This window comes from Macrobrachium nipponense, chromosome 24 (assembly GCF_015104395.2).
Source record: "Macrobrachium nipponense isolate FS-2020 chromosome 24, ASM1510439v2, whole genome shotgun sequence".
NCBI lineage: Eukaryota > Metazoa > Arthropoda > Malacostraca > Decapoda > Palaemonidae > Macrobrachium > Macrobrachium nipponense.
In genome coordinates this window covers 66526766-66552374 of record NC_061091.1, presented here as the reverse complement: position 1 = coordinate 66552374, position 25609 = coordinate 66526766, and the positions used below count along the sequence as shown (strand labels likewise).

Below are 25609 nucleotides of genomic sequence, written 5' to 3'. Positions count from 1 at the left end.
TGGCTGCTTTTGGAATTTAAAGAAAATTATGGTCAGTGTGCATTTTGTGATATCTTTAGGTTTATAACTATGAATTCTTCGTCTTCTTCTGAGCTTAATACTTGGGTGTTCTTACTATGAAAAGGTATGAATAAAAATAAATATGAATCTGCATATTTTTATTGTTATTTTCGATTTGCAGTAACTACTTCTAATGGTATCACAGGTTCTACAATAATAAGAAAATATAATATAGTAGATTGTACAAATGGCATGGCAACTTGAAGAGGCCAGATCTGTGTTACATATTCAGATATGTAGAAATTCATTTGAAGCAACACTGCAACTCAAGTTGCCATTTGAGAGGAAAGACATTTAGGTCTTCTTAATCGAAAGTGAGAACATAGCCAAACTTATTTGGGTTCTTTGAAGCATCATACTGAGTGAGTCTGAAGTTTTCTGAAGCAGATGGACTTTGAGAGGGAGCAGAGTAAGCTGAAGCAGAAAGTGATGTTGCACTATGAGAGGATGACGTTGCTGCTGAGGAAGACGCTGATGAGGAGAATGTTCCCGACTGAGATGTTGCTGAGGAAGAGGTTGGACTGTGTGATGATGAGGTAGATGGAGCAGGTCCTTTTGAGGAGGAAACTTCATTGGCTTCAAAACCAATTCCTTGTCCAGCACGGAAGTGAACCGTGCGTCGGGTTCCATCGTCATCTACCACAGTGTAAGTTCCCCTAACATTACCATGAGCATCTGCAGTCTCCGATCTTGAATACTGTTCAGAGTCAAAGGCAAAGTTGTATGAGGCATCAGCATTGGAATTAGCTAATGGGTCAATGAATGGGACTTGTCTTACAGGTGTAATCCTTCCTGTAGGCTGACCAGAAGGTGCTCCTGGAACAATTGGACCTTTTGGAATGTGGGATCCTTCAGCAATGAATCCTGTATCAGAACCGGCTTCATACTGGATCTGTCGACGCTGACCATCATCAGCAACAAAAGCAAAGTCTCCATCAACATTGTTGTTGGTGTCACCTGCTTCCTTCCTTGAGTGACTGGACGTTTCATATCCAAAAGCATAACTTCCATCTGGTCTCAACTGACCGCGAGTATTAGCTGGTTGGAAATGTGGAGGAGTTGAGGAAGAGGAGGGTCGACGACCAGAAGATGGACGCTGGCCAGAGAATGTGGTAGCAGCAGAAGCTGGAGAAGAAGCAGGTGGAGCACTGTAAGTTAATACACCTGCGGTTCCTTGGGATGTAGACGGTGGGGAAGACACAGGTGTGTTTGAAGATGGGGCAGTTGGGAGATGATCTCCAGATGCAGTGAATCCTGTATTAGGTCCAGCTCGATAATTAACCCTTCTTCTGACACCATCATCAGCAACAAAAGAAAACTGTCCCTGTACATTGAGTTTATTGTCGGCAGATTCTGAACGGGAATGGTCGCCAGCATTGAAAGAGAAAGCGTAAGAGCCATCATTATTAGATGAGGTTTGTGAAGGGGAAGATGGTCCACTTGATCCCCCAGAAGCAGCAACAGGAGCAGAAGATGGTCTAGAAGGGTTAGCAGGCGATGAGTAAGTTATGACTGATGGGGAGGCAGAGAGTGAAGATCCTGAGTGTGGAGTTGTTGTACCACTAGAGGAGATTGTGGTGCCTGAGGAGGAACGTCGAGTAGCTGCTGGAGTAGAGCCAGAAGACTGAGGAGTTGGAGGTGACAGTGGAAGGTCATTACCTTCTACAACAAATCCAGTACCACGACCTGCAGTGTAAGAGTAGGTTCTTGTGATTCCATCATCGTCTGTGTAGGAGTAAGATCCCCGGACATTGCCACTGGCATCACTTTTCTCTGATCTTGTTTGTCCCTCTCCAGCAAACTGGAAACCATAAGAAGCATCAGCATTTGGGTTGGCCAGAGGGTCAACGAAAGGTGGACGAGCCCTTGCAGCAGCATGGGCTTTATGGAAGTCAGAATGTGGTTGTGGGAGGTGAGCTCCAGTTGGGACAAAACCAGCCTCACCAGCTGTGTATTGGAGATTCACAGAATGGCCATCAGGGTCAACATAGCCAAAGCCTCCTTTTTGTTGACCAACCTTAGTAGACTTGGCAGTCTCAAAGGCTCCCTTTCCAGTGTCATATCCATACTTGTGAGTTCCATCTCTGTGAAGGACGAAGTATTGAGAACGCCTTCCGGTGCCGACTTGAGGAATGTTGTAAGCTCCATCTGGTGCGGCTAAACTGAGTGTGCTAACTGCCAGAGCAGACAACACTGCCTGTAAATGAGATCGGCTATAGATTATATTGTGCTTGACTTATAAACTATGAAATGATGTGGTGTGACTTATTTTCATTTATATAATATTTTTGTTTACAAAGTTAGTAGTAGTGTATCTTAAAATACTCGTATATATTAAATTCTATAAATGAAACTTTGCAACTTTGGGGCACTCTTTTGAGTATTACCTCCCAGGGGAACCGTTGGCAGGCATAGTAACCAATTAAAGTCTGTGTATATTCTCTGTACATTAATAAAACATACCTATAAACTTAAAATACTTGTTTACATACATTATTCATACTTATAAAATGGAAGGGTATGCATATACATACATACATACATACATACATACATACATACATACTACGATATATACATATATATATATATATACAATATATATATATATATATATATATATATACATATATATATATAATTATGTATATATATGTATATATGTATGTGTGTGTGTTTGTGTGTGATGATTCTGTAAATGTGAAGTCTTTTTCAGGGCATCAGCTGCCTCATCTATATAAATAGTAAATTAATTCACAATTATTATATTCTTCATACTTATTAAAACATAAAACATGCTCATAATATCATGAGTCTGAAATAAAGAACCAAATCCACAGTTATGTATGGCTACATATATTAAGAAATAATCCTGTAGATATATATATTTTTAAATACCTATGTTTTCATATATAACTGCGGATCTGTTTCTCCATTTTTCATATGAGCAAAGAACCTGAAGTCTTTTCACAAGGCATCTGGAAGCGATATTTGAAGGCTTCATGTTGCTTTGAACTTGATTGCCAAAATGGTCGTTGTTGTCTGGTGTCAGTGAAGGAAAGTCTTTTTGAAAAGAAAATTGGAATAAAAGGACGTTTGAGAAAGAGTATAAGTTGAAGAACTGAGAGAGAGAGAGAGAGAGAGAGAGAGAGAGAGAGAGATTACCAATCTAATCCAAGAGGCCATTCTGAGGATGGCCAGGAGGGCTGTTCAAGCGACGCTGATGGCCCTCGAGTGAGTGAGGTGCCGTTGGAAGCCTTCGGAGGCTTTTATAGCCAGAGGAGTCCCTGGAAGGGAGTGAGGGCAGGAGCAGCAGGTGGGAAGGGAGACGATGGCCTCTTCACCTGCCCGAGGCCCGATGCCCAGATCCCCTCGTGCCCTGGAGTGGCCCGTCAGTAGATCACGCAGATCGCCCATGATGATACCCTTATTCCAGTTTGAGATATTTGTGATGGATTGTGCTTGGAATTCCAAAGAGAGAGAGAGTGTGTGATATTTTCGGTGTTTTTGTTGTACTTACCGTTAGGTCTTATGCACCAGCCAAGAGGAATTTTAAAATATGAAGGAATTGACCAACAACATAAGGTAACATAGGGAAAGTAGACCTGATCAAGATCTTCCGAAGTACGAGTTCTTTTTCTATGGCAATGTTGGTTGCATTTTTCTTTTGTGACGCTATGAGTTTTGTTTCTGGCAAAGTTAATTACGTTTTTCCAAGTTGATGGTGAACGATTCCTTTTCATATAATGGGTTTGAAACTATCATATTTCCCCGAATGACGTTGATGATAAATTTTCCCTGCTGAAACTAAGTTGTTTCCACCTGGGAATGTTGTATATGCTCTGATTCCACATGTCTGTAGTGAGCTTCTGAGAGAGAGAGAGAGAGAGAGAGAGAGAGAGAGAGAGAGAGAGAGAGAGAGAGAGAGAGAGAGATGCTATAATTTAACTATACATAAGAAAACATCTGTTTAATAGTCAACACGTTATGGGAGAAATGATTTACTTAATATATTGATATCTTTTAAGTCATAGAGAAGGGCAGAGAGGGGGAGAGAGAGACCTTACCTTACACCTTACATCTTGTTCGGGGTCTCTCAGTGTGAGGCACCTCTAATGTCTACCAGAGAATTGCTAATGCATCTTCCGGTATATTTTGCATCTTGCAATCTTGGATGGTCTGGGATGCAGCTTAGATATTTGTCGAGCTTATTCTTAAACACATCTCCGCTCACTTCTGATATATTCCTCAGATGAGCTGGCAACGCAGTGAAACGACATTCCCATTTTCACTTTGCATTTTTCCAATAGAATTGCTATTTGATCATTGCATAACATGTTCCTATTCAACATCACACCAAGGTCTTTAACTGCTTCAATGTTAGTGATTGTCTCGTTATTAGGTCCCCTATATGCATATAGCTTTCCTTCTCTATCTCCATAATTTATTGATTCAAATTTATCAGAGTTAAATACTATCCTATATACCTCTGCCCATTCATATACTTTGTTAAGGTCTCTTTGTAGCGAGTTTCTATCTTCATCACAAGTAATTTCTTTACTTATTCTTGTGTCATCGGCGAAACTACTCGCTACCGAGTCCTTAACATTACTATGTCTGCAATCATAATAACAAACAGCAATGCAGCTAGCAGCGTACCTTGTGGCACACCGGATATTACCTGAGCTTCATCCGATTTCTCATCGTTTGTAATGACTATTTGTTTTCTATTGTGTAAAAATTCTTTTATCCATTTTCCTACTTTATCCACTGTATTATGTTTTCTAATTTTCATTGCTATTATGTTATGGTCTACCTTGTCGAAAGCTTTTGTAAGGTCTAGATAAACCACATCTGTTTCTTTTCCTTTTATCATATTTTTATATATGTTCTCATGGTGGACTAACAGTTGGGTTTGTGTAATTTTTCCGGATACAAAACCATGTTGTCCTATATTAAACAAATTATTTTGTATTAAATGTTTCATAATATTTTTCTTCATTACCCTTTCATACACTTTCATAAAATGTGATGTTAGACTCACTGGCCTATAATTACTTGCCTCTAGTCTTGATCCACTTTTGAAAGTAGGGGTAATATATGGTAATTTATGCTCATCATAAATCTTGCCTGTATTTACACTTTGCCTTAATAATATTGCAAGGGGCTTTGCGATAGAATGAACCACTTTCTTTAACAAAATAGCAGTTTCACCATCAGACCCAGCTGCTGATCCATTGTTAATTTCATTAATAGCCTGCACAATATCGGCTTCATTCATACAGTGGTACCTCGAGATACGAAATTAATCCGTTCCGAGGCGCCCTTCGTATCAGGAGTTTTTCGTATCTTGGACCGCATTTTACTTGTAAAATGGCTAATCCGTTCCAAGCTCTCCAAAAACACCCCAGTAAATTTCATAATAAAGCTAAATTGACCTATAAACAATGAAGTACTACAACATTTGGACCATTCAATACCTAACTTAATAACATACTGATAATTACCTGTAAATAAAGTGTATTAGTGTACATGGTATATAAGAAATACTGTACGTATGTAGTAAAATGGGGAAGCTTACCTTTCAAGTGAGGCTATCTCCAAAAGTGGCGACAGAGGAGGACAAACGGCAGATACGTACGTACACTTAACTTTGTGAAACATAAAAAATGTAAGGAAAACATACATAAACTAAAATTTACAAAACACATTAACAAAACTGTAACACTTAACTTTACAAAAAACTAAAATTAAATTTTTTTTTCTTTTTTTTTATTTTTACTTTTTTTTTTTTTTTTTACTTTTTTTATACTTAACATAGGTTTTTTTTTTTTTTTTTCACAAAATTTCACCTTCATCACCACTTTCAACTTTCTGTTTTTTAGTATCACTTGGTTCTTCCTTTTTGCTTACTCCTACTAATACTAAAGGCCTCTTTAAAAAATAACTATCCAAGGAAGATTGCTTCTGCCTACTTTTCACTATGTTCCTGAAACGACTCAGGTAAGCCTCATCGAACTGTGCAAGCATACGACGTGTGTAAGCCTTTTCAGGGTGTCTTCTTTCAACAAACGATTGCACTTTATGAAAAGCAGCTAGAACATCCTTAATTTCTGCCGTTGTCATAGGGTCGTCCTCCTCCTCCTCCACCTTGCGGCTGCTAGAGAACTCCTCTTGAACGACGTTATGTTGCATGGCCTCCAACTCCTTCAGGTCATCTGTCGTAAGCTCCTCTTGGTGCTCCTCGAGAAGGTCTTTGATGTCGTCCTCGTCGACGACCAGCCCCATGGACTTGCCGAGTGCAACGATCTCGTCAAGATCTGGTTGGGAAACAGTTTCGGAATCGCCAACTGTTTCGGACTCTGCAGCACCAGCTTCGCCAGCGTCAAATCCCTCTAAGTCTCTGGCGGATACAGCATCAGGCCAGAGTATCCTCCACGAGGAATTCAAGGTTCACCTCGAAACCTCCTGCCAAGCTAGGTCAGTGAGTCGGATGCATATCACAACATCGAAATGATCCTTCCAAAATTCACGCAATGTGAGGTTTGTGGTATCGGTGATGTCGAAACATCTCTTGAAAAGATGTTTCGTATACAGCTTCTTAAAGTTCAATATCACTTGCTGGTCCATGGGCTGGAGGAGAGGGGTGGTGTTAGGCAGAAGATAAAGAACCCTGAATAAGGAATACTCCACTAGGATATCTTCCTCGAGGCCAGGACGGTGGCGAGGGGCATTGTCCAACACCAGCAGACATTTCAGAGGGAGGCGCTTCTCTTCCAAGAATTTCTTCACTGTCGGGCCGAAACACAGATTTACCCACTCTGTGAACAAAAGCCTCATTACCCAGGCTTTCGCATTAGCCCTCCACATCACTGGAAGCTTCTCCTTAAGCACTTTGTGGGCCTTGAATGCTCGAGGAGTCTCGGAATGATAGACCAGTAGGGGCTTCACCTTGCAATCCCCACTGGTGTTTGAACAAAGTGCGAGCGTAAGCCTGTCTTTCATAGGCTTATGCCCGGGTAGCTTCTTCTCTTCCTGTGTGAGGTACGTCCGACGAGGCATTTTTTTCCAAAAAAGGCCAGTCTCATCACAGTTGAAGACTTGCTGAGAACTGTAGCCTTCCTTGGTCATCATCTCGTCGAACGTCTTTTTAAAGGCTTCGGCCGCTTTCGTGTTCGAGCTGGTAGCCTCCCCATGCCACACCACTAAATGGATGCCAGTCCGTTTACGGAATTTCTCGAACCACCCATGCGAAGCCTTGAAGTCTTGGGTTGGTGTTGATGTCCCTTCTCCTCCGTCGTCTTCTGCCTGGGCAATCAAATCGCTGAAAATAGCGCTGGCCTTGTGGCAGATTGCCATCTCCGTTATCGTATCGCAAGCGATTTCTTTGTCTTTTATCCAGACAAGAAGAAGCCTTTCCATCTCGTCGTGCACATGGGTCCTCTTGCTGGACAAAATAGTGAAGCCCTTGGAAGGTGTAGCTGCTTTGATGGCATCCTTCTGCTTAAGGATGGTGCCTATTGTCGACAGATTTCTACCATTTTCCTTGGCGATCACACTCAATTGCATACCAGCTTCATACTTCTTGATAATCTCCATCATTGTCTCCAAAGAGAGCATCCTCTTCTTTCCGTGAATTTCCACTTTCTTGGGACCCATGACAACTATATACTGTACGTATTTTACGTATAAGTAGAGTAAAGTTCTCACACAACACAATAAAGTACGTATACTGCAACGAAATCACTAACGAATTTACGTTAATAAACGAAATCGTTAGAACGAATAAATACCGCGTGCGTACGATAACGATGCTGGTACCGAGTGGCCGAGGCACACTGCTACGTAGTAGATGCATGATGGGAAGGATGCTGACCAATAGGAGAGAAGGATCTCATGGCAGTGACTAGCATCAGGAACCAATGGGAGAGCAGGAGGATGGTGGCGAGTCTACTCAGTTGGCGGTGCGCGAGTTTCCAAATTGTTATCGGTGGTCCGGGCGAATCTCGGACTTTACAGCAACAACCTTTCGTATCTTGAAAATTTTTCGTATGTAGGGCCGTAAAATTTTTCGTATTAGCTTTCGTATCTCGAGTTTTTCGTAAGTTGAGCCTTTCGTATGTGTCTGATAAATATTCACTATTTTCACACCTAATTTCGGTATCATTATATTCATTATCAATTCTAGGGGTAAATTTTCTCTTATGTGTTTCCAATAATATGTAGCATATTTCCTATTTTTCATTCGTTAATCTCCCTTCATTTCTAGAGGGCCTATTTCTATTCTTCTTTTATTCATCTTTTTCGTATATGAGTACAATACTTTGGGGTTTTGCGTGATATTTACTAGGGTTTTTTCTTCCAAGTCCTTTTTTTCATTTTCTTCTGATTGTATAATCTTTTGTTCTACATTTTCTATCTTACTATTTTATATATATCCATATTTATCCATATATCATCACTTACGAATATGTTATCCCAATCTTTGTTTAATTCTTCATTTATTTCTGACCATTTTATATTTTTACTGTAGATATTGTATTTTCCATATCCTTCCCACTTTTTCTCTCGGTTTTCACTTACTTTTTTATGGAGAGAGAGAGAGAGAGAGAGAGAGAGAGAGAGAGAGAGAGAGAGAGAGAGAGAGAGAGAGAGAGAGAGAGAGCGTCATTGAATGGCCATTATCCTGCATAACACTGAAGGTGAAATTATTCCCAGAGGCTGAATGACCCCAGGGTGGACTTCTAGATATGAATCCTGTGTAAAGGTCCCTGTGAGCGTCCCAGTAGGACGAGTGTGTTTTCTTGTCTGAAGGTAAAAATTAATCTTTGACTTTTCAGTAGATTAGTTGTCGAGACTTACTATTATTTCATCTTAGTTTGACTACTATTTACTCTTCGCTTACTCGTGGAGTAAGCCTACAAACTACTTTGTTGTTGTTGTAGGGGGGAGTTAGGAAAGCCTAAGAAGGTCTGAAAAAGTGTTTTGCGTTGAGTTAAAAATACGGGAATTTTATTATAGGATATTGATGGTTTATTTATTAGAATGAAAATGTAAGAAATAAATAATGTACATGTTTAACAGAACAAAAGAACTATTCCTAATAAAGATAGCGGATTGATTTTAATTTTCGGTGGTGAAACAAGTCTCTATTTGACTGTAGATTTTAACACGTTTCAATTTCCTTTAAGTCGGGAATATAATGTTTACAACTTATGCATGAGCGGAAAATCTTACACGTATCCCGATCAAGATGGAGGTCTGATCACTCCTTGTTTTCATCATACTTTTCTCAACCCTCTCCTAACAATTGTTTGAAAGTGCAACTGCTTTGAGGTCTTCCTCCTTTTATACCTTTCAAACTTTCAAAGGTTTTACTGTCAATTTCCCCTTCAGCGCTGAATGACTTCCATTTCTCATTGCCTCTGGTGACTGTCAGCTTTTGTTGTGACTTGTTGCCACTTTGTTTTGTGGCATCTCTGTTTAGAGATTTTCAGTATTGTCAGATTATGTTGTTCCTGGAGGTGATCTTTCCATCATCTGCTTCATCTGTCCCACTGGTCCTTTACCTTTCATGTTTTATGTAATATTTATTGCCTGTGGCTGCTTTTGGAATTTAAAGAAAATTATGGTCAGTGTCCATTTTGTGATGTCTTTAGGTTTATAACTATGAATTCTTCGTCTTCTTCTGAGGTTAATACTTGGGTGTTCTTACTATGGAAAGGTATGAGTAATAATGAATATGAATCTGCATATTTTTATTGTTATTTTCGATTTGCAGTAACTACTTCTAATGGTATCACAGGTTCTACAATAATAAGAAAATATAATACAGTAGATTGTACAAATGGCATGGCAACTTGAAGAGGCCAGATCTGTGTTACATATTCAGATATGTAGAAATTCATTTGAAGCAACACTGCAACTCAAGTTGCCATTTGAGAGGAAAGACATTTAAGTCTTCTTAATCGAAAGTGAGAACATAACCAAACTTATTTGGGTTCTTTGAAGCATCATACTGAGTGAGTCTGAAGTTTTCTGAAGCAGATGGACGTGAGGAGGGAGCAGAGTAAGCTGAAGCAGAAAGTGATGTTGCACTATGAGAGGATGACGTTGCTGCTGAGGAAGACGCTGATGAGGAGAATGTTCCCGACTGAGATGTTGCTGAGGAAGAGGTTGGACTGTGTGATGATGAGGTAGATGGAGCAGGTCCTTTTGAGGAGGAAACTTCATTGGCTTCAAAACCAATTCCTTGTCCAGCACGGAAGTGAACCGTGCGTCGGGTTCCATCGTCATCTACCACAGTGTAAGTTCCCCTAACATTACCATGAGCATCTGCAGTCTCTGATCGTGAATACTGTTCAGAGTCAAAGGCAAAGTTGTATGAGGCATCAGCATTGGAATTAGCTAATGGGTCAATGAATGGGACTTGTCTTACAGGTGTAATCCTTCCTGTAGGCTGACCAGAAGGTGCTCCTGGAACAATTGGACCTTTTGGAATGTGGGATCCTTCAGCAATGAATCCTGTATCAGAACCGGCTTCATACTGGATCTGTCGACGCTGACCATCATCAGCAACAAAAGCAAAGTCTCCAATGACATTGTTGTTGGTGTCACCTGCTTCCTTCCTTGAGTGACTGGACGTTTCATATCCAAAAGCATAACTTCCATCTGGTCTCAACTGACCGCGAGTATTAGCTGGTTGGAAATGTGGAGGAGTTGAGGGAGAGGAGGGTCGACGACCAGAAGATGGACGCTGGCCGGAGAATGTGGTAGCGGCAGAAGTTGGAGAAGAAGCAGATGGAGCACTGTAAGTTAATACACCTGCTGGTCCTCGGGATGTAGATGGTGGGGAAGACACAGGTGTGTTTGAAGATGGGGCAGTTGGGAGATGATCTCCAGATGCAGTGAATCCTGTATTAGGTCCAGCTCGATAATTAACCCTTCTTCTGACACCATCATCAGCAACAAAAGAAAACTGTCCCTGTACATTGAGTTTATTGTCGGCAGATTCTGAACGGGAATGGTCGCCAGCATTGAAAGAGAAAGCGTAAGAGCCATCATTATTAGATGAGGTTTGTGAAGGGGAAGATGGTCCACTTGATCCCCCAGAAGCAGCAACAGGAGCAGAAGATGGTCTAGAAGGGTTAGCAGACGATGAGTAAGTTATGACTGATGGGGAGGCAGAGAGTGAAGATCCTGAGATTGGAGTTCTTGTACCACTAGAGGAGATTGTGGTGCCTGAGGAGGAACGTCGAGTAGCTGCTGGAGTAGAGCCAGAAGATTCAGGAGTTGGAGGTGACAGTGGAAGGTCATTACCTTCTACAACAAATCCAGTACCACGACCTGCAGTGTAAGAGTAGGTTCTTGTGATTCCATCATCGTCTGTGTAGGAGTAAGATCCTCGGACATTGCCACTAGCATCACTGTTCTCTGATCTTGTTTGTCCCTCTCCAGCAAACTGGAAACCATAAGAAGCATCAGCATTTGGGTTGGCCAGAGGGTCAACGAAAGGTGGTCGAGCCCTTGCAGCAGCATGGGCCTTATGGAAGTCAGGATGTGGTTGTGGGAGGTGAGCTCCAGTTGGGACAAAACCAGCCTCACCAGCTGTGTATTGGAGATTCACAGAATGGCCATCAGGGTCAACATAGCCAAAGCCTCCTTTTTGTTGACCAACCTTAGTAGACTTGGCAGTCTCAAAGGCTCCCTTTCCAGTGTCATATCCATACTTGTGAGTTCCATCTCTGTGAAGGACGAAGTATTGAGAACGCCTTCCGGTGCCCACTTGAGGAATGTTGTAAGCTCCATCTGGTGCGGCTAAACTGAGTGTGCTAACTGCCAGAGCAGACAACACTGCCTGTAAATGAGATCGGCTATAGATTATATTGTGCTTCAGTTATAAACTGTGAAATGATGTGGTGTGACTTATTTTCATTTATCTAATATTTTTGTTTACAAAGTTAGCAGTAGTGTATCTTAAAATACTCGTGTATATTATATTCCATAATTGAAACTTTGCAACTTTGGGCCACTTTTGAGTATTACTTCCCAGGGGAACCATTGACAGGCATAGTAACCAATTCAATTCTGTGTATAATTTCTGTACATTAATAAAACAAACGAAAACTTAATATACATGTTTATATACATTATTCATACTTAAAAAATGTAAGAGTATACATATATACATACATACATATATTTATGAATAACTTGATCACGAAGTATATAAAACGTGATGCTATGTATAAATAAAGGTTTTTTTTTGCTACGAAGGAAAAAATGAAAAAGCGACATAGCTAAGTACTTTCGGTCCTGTTCGGACTCTTTACTGAGTAAAGGGTCCTAACAGGACCGAAAGTACTTGGCTATCTCGCTTTTTCATTTTTTCCTTCGTGGCAAAAAAACCTTTATTTACATATATTTATATATGTGTGTGTGTTTGTGTGTGATGATTGTGTAACTGTGGAGTCTTTTTCAGGGCACCAGCTGCCTCATCTAACTAAAGATTAAATTTATCCCACAATGATTATATTCCTCATACTTATTAAAACATAAAACATGCTCATAATATCATGAGTCTCAAAATTTAATGAAGAACCAAATCCACAGTTATGTATAGGTACATATATTAAGAAATAATCCTGTAGATATATGTTTTTAAATACCTATGTTACCATATATAACTGCGGATCTGTTTCTCCATTTTTCATATGACCAAAGAACCCGAAGTCTTTTCAAAAGGGATCTGGAAGCGATATTTGAAGGCTTCATGTTGCTTTTAACTCGATTGCCAAAATGGTCGTTCGTGTCTGGTGTCAGTGAAGGAAAGTCTTTTTGAAAAGAAAATTGGAATAAAAGGACGTTTGAGAAAGAGTATAAGTTGAAGAACTCAGAGAGAGAGAGAGAGAGAGAGAGGAGAGAGAGAGAGAGAGAGAGAGAGAGATTACCAATCTAATCCAAGAGGCCATTCTGAGGATGGCCAGGAGGGCTGTTCAAGCGACGCTGATGGCCCTCGAGTGAGTGAGGTGCCGTTGGAAGCCTTCGGAGGCTTTTATAGCCAGAGGAGTCCCTGGAAGGGAGTGAGGGCAGGAGCAGCAGGTGGGAAGGGAGACGATGGCCTCTTCACCTGCCCGAGGCCCGATGCCCAGATCCCCTTGTGCCCTGGAGTGGCCCGTCAGTAGATCACGCAGATCGCCCATGATGATACCCTTATTCCAGTTTGAGATATTTGTGATGGATTGTGCTTGGAATTCCAAAGAGAGAGAGAGTGTGTGTGTGATGTATATATTCAGCATCTTTTTGTTGTACTTACCGGTATGTTCTATGCACCAGCCAAGAGGAATTTTAAAATGTGAAAGAATTGACCCGCAGCATAAGGTAACAAAGGGAAAATAGACCTGAACTAGATCTTCCGAAGTACGAGTTATTTTTCCTATGACAATATTGGTTGCGATTTTCCTTGGTGCCGCTATGAGTTATTTTTCCGTGGCAGAGTTAATTACGTTTTTCCAAGTTGATGGTGAAAGATTCCTTTTCAAATTATGGGTTTGAAACTATAATATTTCCCCGGTTGACGTTGATGATAAATTTTCCCTGCTGGAACTCTGAAGTTGTTTCCACCTGGGAATGTTGTATATGCTCTGAGTCCACATGGCTGTAGTGAGCTTCTATAGTCAGCCTATGAACTGGAGAGAGAGAGAGAGAGAGAGAGAGAGAGAGAGAGAGAGAGAGAGAGAGAGAGAGAGAGAGAGGCTAAAATTGAACTATACATGAAAAAACATCTGTTTAATAGTCACATTCATGCAAGAAATGATTTACTTAATATATTTATATCTTTTTAGTCAGAGAGAGAGAGAGAGAGAGAGAGAGAGAGAGAGAGAGAGAGAGAAGAAAGCGCTAATGGACGGCCATTATCCTGCATAACACTGAAGGTAAAATTATTTCCAGAGGCTGATGGACCCCAGGGTGGACTTCCAGAGATGAATCCTGTGTGAAGGTCCCTGTGAGCGTCTCAGTAGGACGAGTGTGTTTTCTCGGCTGAAGGTGAGAATTCATCTTCGACTTTTCTTTAGATCAGATGTCGAGACTTACTATTATTTCATCTTAGTTTGACTACTATTTACTCTTCGCTTACTCAAGGAGTAAGCCTTCAAACTACTTCGTTGTTGTTGTTTGGGTGACTTCGGAGAGCCAAAAGGCGCTGTCACGCTAGCGAAATATCCGTTGACTTTTGAATTTGACGTCGACTTTTCATGTTTTGATGACGACTCTCTGCTGTCATCGTCACGAAGTTTGAAAATGGTGCCGATCGAATTCAACCCATCGCTACCGTCGACTTTATTGTGTTGATATTTCGGAGAGCGCGCATTTCAAGTCATCAGATGCAAGATGAAGTTCTTGGTACAGTGGACAAGATTGGCAGAACAGTTTTTGGTCGAAGATATGGGGGATAGACGATGCTTATGGGACCATAAGCATGATAGTTTCATGAGAAAGGGTCTTAAATGAAAAAATGATCAAGAGATATCCATGTGACTCGGGGAAAACTTTCCTGAACTTACTCATCTTTATACAGGTAAGCATGCTATAGCCTATCGTGAATATCAGATTGTTATATAGCCTGGGTCTGGTCTCATTGTTTTTTTCGCATTAGAAATAATATAAACAAAAATATTTAAATTTTTTACAGTTTCTCTAGCTTAATTTATAATACAGTCTGACTGTGGTTGTGTAAACAAGGTTACGAATAGCCTATCTAGGCTAGCCCTAGCTTATTTTTTAAATAACACTTTTCACGTCTTTTTAACCAGGACCGAACCCAAAGACTTTTTTTTTTTTAATTTTATGCAGCATCATTAAACACATGCAAGCACGACCCACTAGTTGCTTTGTGTTATAAAGCATAGTTGTTTTATCATTCCGGGAAGTCAGCTCAGATGGTTTGTTCACGTTTTGAGGACGACAACCACGGTATGAAGAAGAACGTGTGTGACAACCAGAGTACGGAATGACGTCGACTTCTTTGGAAAGTCGACGACAAACTCAGAAAAAGTTGACGGAAATTTCGCTAGTGTGACAGCGCCTTAAGAAGGTCTGAAAACGGCTTTTCGCTTTGAGTTAAACATACAGGAATTTTAGGGTTGGATATATATGGTTTATTTATTGAAATGAAAATTTAAAAAACAAATAACGTGCATGGTAAACAGTACGCAATAGTTATTTCTAATGAAATATACCGTATTTATTTTGATTTTCGTTGGTGAAACAAGGCTGTATTTGAACGTAGATTTTACCACGTGTTATTTTCCGTTAACTCAGTAATATAATGTTTACAACTTATGCATGAGGGGTAAATCTTGCACGCATCCCGATTAAGATGGAGGTCGGACCACGCCTTGTTTCCATTTTACTTTTCTCAACCCTCTCCTGACTATTGTTTCAAAGTGCAACTGCTTTGAGGTCCCTTCTTCTTCCTTTGACACCTTTCAATTTTTTTTTTACCGTCAATTTCCCTTTCAGCGCTGAATGACCTAGGAGGTCCCAAGCTCTTGGCCTTTGGCCTAAATTTTATATTCCAGTCCCAGTTGCATCCTGCATAGCCCATGATTTTGCATAATATATACCCAGATTACTGTGAAAATTTGATGTCATGTTTACCTCGTAATCCTGCAGAGCTTCTGTGCATTAAAGTGCCCCGCTATTATTGTCCCATTTTCTGTTATTATTATTATTATTATTATTATTATTATTATTATTATTATTATTATTATTATTACACAGAAGATGAACCCTGTTCATATGGAACCAGCCCATGGGCCACTGCCTTGAAACCCAAGCTTCCATAGAATGTGGTGTTCATTTGAAAGAAGTAACAGAAGGTAGTGGGAAATACAGAAAGATAGTTAAATAATAACGAAAGGAGTAGATCAGTAATAATCGCCACTGTCATCAGTTCGCTAAAGTGAGTCCCCCCTCAGACTCCCTCTTGGACTTGAGTTTTGTAAATGGATCAAATAAAAATTTCCGTCCCAACACTGCGAATAAAACCTGTCATAAACACGCCTACCACATCCAAACTGATTGAATTCAAGTCAGAGCGACTATTGGTGGCTCTAACCCCTGTTTGCTTGTCCTAAAACGGTTTATCCAGCAGTAACTGAAGATCCGTACTCCACTTCCTGTCGTTGACTTATTTTCAACCCGTTTGTAATATGTATGGGATAAGTCGCCACCACGCGTTAGTGGCAAGTCATAAACTGTAGGTGGTACGGAACAGCGGTCATGCCCTGTTCCACACCTAGTGGTGGGCACTGACCCAACGGGCAAACATTATTAGCAATAACCCAGTTCCACTGTATTGACCGCCCCGAATATGAAACCAGAACTGTGGGCGTTGTCCCCCCCTGGTAAAACACTGCTTCAGAAGCAGGTGAAAGTATAAAGAGCTGGAAGTGCCCGACGGGCATCCCTGCTAGTGTGGACAGGCCATAAGGTTAACATTCGAGTTTTTTTTCCATAGAAAACATTAACTTGAATTCAGCTTCCAATTTTTAAACGAAAGGATTGTTCCGATGTGGAAGGGAATGAAATATAAGAGTTAGGCCAAAGGCCAAGGGGCGCTGCCTATGAGGTCATTCAGCGCTGAAAGGGAAATTGAGAATTAGAAGGTTGTAAAGGTGTAGCAGGAAGAAAACCTCGCAGTTGCAATTTGCAACAACTGTTAGAAGAGGGTGAAAAGTAAGAAGGAAGAAAGAGAATATGAATGGAGGTACGGCAAAAGGAATGAAATGGTGTTGAAGCTAACCTTGAGCAATGCCTACAGTGCACTGCATGAGGTGCACTGATGGTGTTTTCCCCTAAGGCGATACCCGCTATGAAACGTCAATTACCATATCAGCTTAAGATATTCTGCCGGCAAGTGCATTGCACAAGCAGAAGTAAGTGGTTTCCGGTTAGTCAGGCATTTTTACGGTAACTGGAAATCTATTTCTGGCTTATCATATATAGTATAATAATTGCTTGGTTCTCAGGTTTCCATGAGCTCTGTTTCCAAATTCCAGTGATTTATTGTGACGGTTGTGCTGTTCTTATAGTATCCAATATGGTTCCTATGAGGATTTTAGCTAATGTTGCACGCTTGCCTTATGCCTGGTGGGCGGTTGGCTTATATCGTTGCCAGACGCACGATTATGGCTAACTTTGATCTTAAATAAAATAAAAATTACTGAGGCTAGAGGGCTGCAATTTGGTATGTCTGATGATGGGATGGTTGATGATCAATACACCAATTTGAATGAGGGAGGTGGAAGGGAGGACGCAGTTGTCTTATCCTGCTTGTTAATGTTCGTCAGAAAGACAAATGAAACGCGAGATTAGTGCCAAGGCGGTGGAACAATTGGGGTGGTATCTTTATCTTATATCACAGTTTTTGGTAAAACACTTTCTATACGAGAGAGAGAGAGAGAGGAGAGAGAGAGAGAGAGTGATTATTTATCCTTAGCTTAACTCTATAACCCTCATAATGGGCCCTCAGAATCGTTATCAGTCAAAATCACGTGGGCCATGGCTCACTCTACGCGGTCGACCCGGGTGAGTCATCATTAATCATTCCCCTGTCTGGCCGGCCTTTCTTGACCTTGCTCCGGACCTTTCTCCGTGATAGGTCGCGGAGTGACGGACAATTGTGATGTTTTGGAAGTCAGGTCCGTGGCGCGTTTTTTCTTGCGCGACAGCAGCGGTTTGGGGGGCTCCTTCTTCGTCGTGGGAACCAGGATTAATAGAGTACAGGGTCCTCTGGCTGCTGTTGGTCCACGTTAAAGTCATCAATCAGTATTTGACCTTACCAGAGTGGAGGACAAGAAAGGTCTCCTAACCCGGGTCAGGGTTCACCTGGTCAGTCCTTTTAATAATCTCAACGACCCAACCGCATCCATGGACTCCATTTTGGATGCAGGTAACCCTTAAAGCCGCGGTTTTCAACCTGGAGTACGCCAAGGGCCTGTCAGGGGGCACGCGCTCCCCATGGCACTCGAACGAAGGTTAGACGTCGACCTTCAATGTGCTTTAGCGAAAACTGCTCCTTGGCCAACTATACTCGTTTTTTTTTCCGTCTGTCCACCCCCATGTGGTGTTTGCGTATGGTAACACTGCGTCCCGGGCTTTAGATAGTTACATTTAGCTTACAGTCAACAATTTTCACAATATCCTATTTCGAATATTAATGGTGTAATTCGCATACAGTAAATTATTAAAACACTTTTCAGTTGCAAATGTACGCCCAGATATCCTTTTATTTACCTAAAACTTACACATAGCGTAACTATTTAAAGCCCGGGACGCAGTGTTACCATACGCAAACACCACAGGCGGGTGGACAGATGGAAAGAAACAGAGTATAGGATAGTTAATGAAAACAATTTCGGCCATTAACTACCTTTGCAGTTGATGTAATAATAATGTATTATGTTTTTGCACCTCAGTACCATAACCTTGAACATTTACTGCAAAGCCACAGGTAAATAACCATAAAAATTGTCTTTATAATTTGTATGGAATTCTTTATATTTACAATATTATTGGTTATGTCAGGAGAGTTCTGTACTTACTTCCCCTCTGTACAGTTTTTCTGAGTTGGTTTTTTCTTCCACGTTATACAAAGTGAAGGAGGTACATTACTGAGGTTACAAATGTCCGAAAGGGTACTTCGTGGGAAGGAAAAGGTTGAAAACCCCCGACTTAAATTATAAGCAGTCACTTACTCACGCCAGGGCCCAGTGTGGATAACAGAGGAATGTTTATATCGGTTTTAACGCTCTTAAGAAACATAATGAATATAACGAATCTTCATAAAAATCTAGATTCTACTTCTCAGTTTAGTAGGAGAGTGGATTTCTCCACCTTAATGGATATTTTTAAGATTGAGATGAATTTGTAAAATATTTCGCCGATATTTACTAGTAATACTTGGGACCATTTTCAGAGTGATAGCAGTTTCTGTGAGTTAATTCATTAACAATTATGATGAGTACTAAGGGATAAGTTTACACGAATGGAGAACGATGCAAGAAATGATTTCCAAAATAACAACTTAAAAAGAAAAATTAAATATTAAGCTAGGGTTGGCGTCGTCCTTGATTTCTGAAAAAAACCACCCCAAAAAGATATTAGGATTTAGTGTGAGAAGCAGTGTGTCATCAAAGGATTTTGGAACTTTCTAAGCGAGTCTCCAAATGAGTGTCGATGACTTGTGACTGATTTTACCAGGTTTCAGTAGTCAGCAATTCCCGGTCATGTTGGCCAGCAGTGCCAGGTCTCAGTGGTCAGTAATTCTCTGCCATGTTGGCCAGCAGTACTAGGTCTCAGTAGTCAGCAATTCCTGGTCATGTTGGCCAGCAGTACCAGGTCTCAGTGGTCAGTAATTCCCGGTCATGTTGGCCAGCAGTACCAGGTCTCAGTGGTCAGCAATTCCTATTCATGTTGGCCAGTTGTGCCCAGTCTCAGTGGTCAGTAATTCCCGGTCATGTTGGCCAGCAATGCCAGGTCTCAGTAGTCAGCAATTCCCAGTCATGTTGGCCAGCAGTACCAGGTCTCAGTGGTCAGTAATTCCAGATCATGTTGGCCAGTTGTGCCAGGTCTCAGTGGTCAGTAATTCCCGGTCATATTGGCCAGCAGTACCAGGTCTCAGTAGTCAGCAATTCCCAGTCATATTGGCCAGTAGTACCAGGTCTCAGTAGTCAGCAATTCCCAGTCATGTTGGCCCGCAGTACCAGGTCTCAGTGGTCAGCAATTCCCAGTCATGTTGGCCAGCAGTACCAGGTCTCAGTAGTCAGCAATTCCCAGTCATGTTGGCCAGCAATACCAGGTCTTAGTAGTCAGCAATTCCCTGTCATGTTGGCCAGCAGTACCAGGTCTCAGTGGTCAGTAATTCCTGGTCATGTTGGCCAGCAGTACCAGGTCTCAGTGGTCAGTAATTCACGGGCATGTTGGCCAGCAGTACTAGGTCTCAGTGGTCAGTAATTCCTGGTCATGTTGACCAGCAGTACCAGGTCTCAGTAGGCAGCAATTCCCAGTCATGTTTGCCAGCAGTACCAGGTGTCAGTGGTCAATAATTCCCGGTCTTGTTGGCCAGCAGTACCAGGTCTCAGTAGTCGGCAATTCCCAGTCATGTTGGCCAGCAGTACCAGGTCTCAGTAGTCAGAAATTCCCAGTCATGTTGGCCAGCAGTACCAGGTGTCAGTGGTCAGTAATTCCCGGTCATGTTGGCCAGCAGTACCAGGTCTCAGTGGTTAGTAATTCCCGGTCATGTTGGCCAGCAGTACCAGGTCTCAGTAGTCAGCAATTCCCAGTCATGTTGGCCAGAGGTACCAGGTCAGTAGGTCCAGTAATTCCCAGTCATGTTGGCGCAGCAAGTTCCCAGGGTTCAATAGTCAGCAATTCCGGTCATGTTGGCAGTAGTCCAGGTCTCAAGTGGTCAGTAATTCCCAGGTAGTTGGCAAGCCCAGGTGCCAGGTTTGTGGTCGTAATTCCCGGTCATGTTGGCCAGCAGTGTCCAAGGTCAAGAGGTCAGTAATTCCCGAGTCATGTTGGCCAGCAGTGCCAGGTTTCCAAAGTGGTCAGGAATTCCCGGTCAATGTTGGCCGCCCAGGTAATACTAGTCTCAGTTGGTCAGCAATTCCCATCTGTTGGCCAGGTCCAGTACCAGGTATCCAGTAAGTCCAGCCATTCCCGTCATGTTGGCCAGCAGTGGCCAGGTCTCAGTGGTCAGCAATTCCCAGGGTTCATTGTTGGCCAGGCAATACCAGGGTCTCAGTGGTAGCAAGTCCCAGGTTCATGTTGCCAGGAGTGCCAGGTCTCAGTGGTCAGTAATTCCCAGTCAGGTTGACCAGGCCAGTACCATGGTCTCCGTAAGCCAGGCAATTCCCAGTCATGTTGCCCATTTGAGTGCCAAGGGCTTCCCAGTGTTCAACAATTCACAGTCATGTTAGGCCAGCAGTACCAGGTCTCAGTAGGTCAGGCAATTCCCAGTCACTGTTGGCCAGGCAAGTACCAGGCTCTCAGTTAGTCAGCAAATTCCCAGTCATGTTGGCCAAGCAGTCCAGCGGCTCCAGTAGTTCAGCAATTCCCAGGTCAGTTGGCCAGCAAGTTACCCAGGTCTCAGTAGTTAGCAATTCCCAGATCATGTTGGCCAGCAGTACCAGGTCTCAGTAGTCAGCAAATTCCCAGTCATGCTTGGCCAGGAGTGCCAGGGTCCTCAGTGGTCGCAATTCACGGTCATATTGCCAAAGCAAGTGCCCAGGTCTCGATAGTTCAGCAATTCCGGTCATGTTGGCCCACAGTACCAGGTCTCAGTAGGTCAGCAATTCCCAGTCATGTTGGCCCAGGCAGTACCAAGGCTCGCTTCAGTAGTCAGCAATTCCCAGTCATGTTGGCCAGCAAGTACCAGGTCTTAGTAGTCAGCAATTCCCTTGTCATGTTAGGCCAGCACAACCAGGTCTCAGTGGTCAGTAATTCCTGGTCATGTTGGCCAGCACTACCACGGTCTCAGTGGTCAGTGATTCACGGTCATATTGGCCAGCAGTACTAGGTCTCAGTGGTCAGTAATCTTCCCCTGGTCATGTTGGCCAGGCAGTACCAGGTCTCATAGCAAGCAATTCCCAGTCATGTTGGCCAGCAGTTTATAAAAAGTGGGGGGGGGTCAGTGGTCAATAATTCCCGGTCTTGTTGGCCAGCATTACCAGGTCTCAGTAGTCGACAATTCCCCAGTCATATTGGCCAGCAGTACCAGGTCTCAGTATCGGAAATTCCCAGTCATGTTGGCCAGCCGATACCAGGTGTCAGCGTCCCAGCAATCCCGTCATGGTTGGCCAGCAGTACCAGGGTCTCAGTGTTAGTACTTCCCGTTCATGTTGGCCAGCAGTACCAGGTCTCAGTAGTCAGCAATTCCCAGTCATTTGGCCAGCAGTACCAGGTCTCAGCGGTCAGTGCCCACAGTACATGGTCTCATAGTCAGCAATTCCCGGTCTGTTGGCCAGCGTAATTCAGCATGTGGCGTCAGTACCAGTCTCAGTAGTCAGCAATTCCCGGTCATGTTGGCCAGCAGGTGCCCAGGTCTCAGTAGGTCAGTAATTCCCAGCATGTTGGCCAGCATGCAGTCTCAGTTGGCCAGTTATTCCCGGCATGTTGCCAGCAGTGCCAGGTCTCAGAGGTCAGTAATTCCTGGTCATGTTGGGGCCAGCAGTGCCAGGTCTCAGTGGTCAGGAATTCCCGAGGTCATGTGGGTCGTCAGTACCATGGTCTCAGTGGTCAGAAATCCCAGTCATGTTGCCAGCAGTACCAGTAATCAGTAGTCAGCAACTTCCCAGTCATGTTGGTCAGGAGTGCCAGGTCTCAGTAGTCAGCAATTCCCTTCCCTGTCATGTTGCCAGCAGTACCAGCCCGTCTCAGTAGTCATTGGAATTCAGTCATGTTGGCCAGGAGTGCCAGTCTCAGTGGTCAGCAATTCCCAGTCATGTTGGCCAGCAGTACCAGGTCTCAGTAGTCAGCAATTCCCAGTCATGTTGGTCCAGGAGTGGCCAGGTCCTCAGTAGTCAGCAATTCTGTGTCATGTTGGCCATTCCGCAGTACCAGATCTCGAGTAGTCAGCAATTCCCAGTCATGTTGACCAGTAGTACCAGGTCTCATAGTTAGCAATTCCCAGTCATGTTGGCCAGCAGTACCAGGTCTTGAGTCAGTATCACAATTCCAGTCATGTTGGCCCAGCCAGTGGCCAGTCTCAGTGTCCAGCAATCCCAGTCATATTGGTCCAGCAGTGCCGTCTCAGTATCCTAAGTTCCAGGTCATGTGGCCAGCAAGGTACAGTAATTCCCAGTCATGTTGGCCACGTCCAGGTCTCAGTGTCAGCATTCCCGTCCATAGTTTAAGCAGCCAGTGCAGTCCTCAGTAAGGTCGTTGTATTCGTCATGTTGTCCAGCAGTACCCAGGTCCCCTCAGTTAGTCGGCCGCATCAGTCATGTTAGTCAGCAGTAACCCAGGTCTAGTGTCCCCCCAGTAATTCCCAGTCATGTTGCCAGCACAGTACCAAGGTCTCAGTAGTCAGTAATTCCCGTCATTGTTGGCAGTACCTTCTCAGTGTTCCCGTATTCAGTCAGGGTCTCGTTGTCAGTAATTCCCGTCATGTTGTCATCCAGTCTCGTGGTCCAGTATTCCCGTCATGTTTGGCAGTGCCGGCATGCCAGGCCCCTCAGTGTTCAGCAATCCAGGTCATGTTGGGCCAGAAGGTACCCAGCTCAGTAGGTCCACTTCGTCATGTGTCACAGTACCAGTCTCAGTAATTCAGCATGTTGGCCAGCAGTAAACCAGGTCATCATTGGGGTCCAGCAATTCCCGTCTGTTCCCAGCAGTCCCAGGTCTCAGTAGTCTGTAATTCCCGGTCCCATTTGTGGCCAGCCAGTAACCAGCGTACATTACCTCAGTAGTCAGGTAATTCCCTCCCGGTCATGTTGGCAGCAGTACCAGGTCTCAGTGGTCAGCGTCAATTCCCAGATCATGTTGGTAATTCCCAGCAGTACCAGGTGCCATCTCAGTGGTTAATCAGTAATTCCAGGTCATGTTAGGCCAGCAGTAGCCAGGTACCTCAGTGGTCAGTAATTCCCGGTCATGTTTGGCCAGCATTGCCAGGTCTCAGTGGTTCAGCCAATCCCAGATACATGAGGGTGGCCAGCAGTGCCATGGTCTCCATGGGTCAGTAATTCCCGGTCATGTTGGCCAGCAGTACCAGTCTCAGTGTCAGCCACTTTTCCCGTAATTCCGCGGTCCACATGTTGGCCAGCAGTACCAGGTCCTCTCAGAATATTGTCAGCAATTCTGTCCATGTTGGGCCCCAGCAGTGCCATGGTCTCAGTGGTCAGTAGTTCCATGGTCGTGTTGGCCAGCAGTACCAGGTTCCTCAGTGGTCAGCAATTCCCCCGTCATGTTTGCCAGCAGTACCAGGTCTCAGTAAGTCAGCAATTCCAGTCATCAGTTGGTCCAGCTGTTGCCTGAGCTCCCAGAGGTCCAGTAATTCCTGGTTCATATTTGGCCAGCAGTATCAAGGTCTCAGTGGTCCAGCAATTCCCCCATCATGTTGGCCCAGCAGTACCAGGTCTCAGTAGTCAGCAATTCTGTGTCATGTTGGCCAGCAGTGCCAGGTCTCCAGTGGTCCAGTAATTCCATGTCGTGTTGGCCAGCAGTAACCAGGTCTCAGTGGTCCACAATTCCGGGTCATGTTGCCAGCAGTACCAGGTCTCAGTAGTCAGTAATTCCCGGTCATGTTGGCCAGGAGGTCCAGGTCTCAGTGGTCAGTACAATTCCCGGTCATGTGGAGCCAGCAGTACCAGTCTCGGTGGTCAGCAATTCCCGGTCATGTTGGCCAGTAGTACCAGGTATCAGTCAGTGGTCAGTAATTCCAGTCTCATGTTCCCGCAGCAGCAACAGGTCTCAGTGGTCAGCAATTCCCACGGCCATCGATTCCAGCATGTGCCAGGTCTCAGTGTCGGTCAGCAATTCCGGTTATGTTGGCCAGCAGTACCAGGGTGTGTCAGTGGTCAGCTATTAACCCGGTCCATGTTGGCCAGTAGTGGCAGGTCTCAGTGGTCAGTAATCCCTGGCATGTTGGCCAGCGTGCCAGTCTCAGTGGTCAGCAATTTCCCGGCCATGTTGGCCAGCTGTAGCCAGGTCTCAGTGGTCAGCAATTCCCAGTCATGTTGGCCAGCATTGCCAGGTCTCAGTGGTCAGTAATTCCCTGTCATGTTGGCTAGTAGTGCCAGGTCTCAGTGTTCAGTAATTCCCGGCCATGGTTGGCCAGTTGTGCTAGGTCTCAGTGGTCAGCATTCCCGGCCATGTTGGGCCCGCAGTACTAGGTCTCAGTGGCAGCAATTCCAGTCTGTTGGCCAGCAGTACCAGGTTTCTCAGTAGTCAGAATAATTCCAGTCATGTTTGGCCACGAGTGCCAGGTCTCAGTGGTCAGCAATCCCAGTCATGTTGGCCAGCAGTATCAGGTCTCAGTAGTCACCAATTCCCCAGTCATGTTGGCCAGGAGTGCAGGTCCTCAGTGGTCAGCAATTCCAGTCATTTTGGCCCAGCAATCCCAGGTCTCACTAGTCAGCAATTCCCAGTCATGTGGCCAGGAGTGCCAAGGTCTCAGTGGTCAGCAATTCCCAGTCATGTTGGCAGCAGTACCAGGTCTCGGTAGTCAGAAATTCTTGTGTCATGTTGGCCCAGGATGCCAGGTCTCAGTGGTCAGTAATTCCTGGTCGTGTTGGCCAGCAGTACACAGGTCTCAGTGTCAGCAATTCCCGGTCATGTTTTGCAGCCAGTACCAGGTCTCAGTAGTCAGCAATTCCCAGTCATGTTGGCCAGCTGTGCCTGGTCTCAGAGGTCAGTAATTCCTGGTCATATTGGCCAGCAGTATCAGGTCTCAGTGGTCACAGCATTCCAGTCAATGTTGGCCAGCAGTACCAGGTCTCAGTAGTCAGCAATTCTGTGTCATGTTGGCCAGCAGTGCCAGGTC

General features: G+C 43.7%; 2 protein-coding genes across 2 annotated transcripts; both read right to left on the bottom strand.

The window, feature by feature from the left end:
* Positions 1-364: 364 nt before the first annotated feature.
* On the bottom strand, positions 365-3308 carry LOC135205724 (uncharacterized). The gene is made up of 2 exons (XM_064236803.1): positions 3226-3308; positions 365-2257 (listed from the first exon to the last, which is right to left on the bottom strand). Exons 1-2 carry the CDS (start codon positions 3244-3246, stop codon positions 365-367), a joined length of 1914 nt encoding a protein of 637 aa, XP_064092873.1. The 5' UTR covers positions 3247-3308.
* Positions 3309-9814: 6506 nt separating this feature from the next.
* On the bottom strand, positions 9815-13094 carry LOC135205718 (uncharacterized). The gene is made up of 2 exons (XM_064236797.1): positions 13011-13094; positions 9815-11917 (listed from the first exon to the last, which is right to left on the bottom strand). Exons 1-2 carry the CDS (start codon positions 13029-13031, stop codon positions 10025-10027), a joined length of 1914 nt encoding a protein of 637 aa, XP_064092867.1. The 5' UTR covers positions 13032-13094; the 3' UTR covers positions 9815-10024.
* Positions 13095-25609: the final 12515 nt, after the last annotated feature.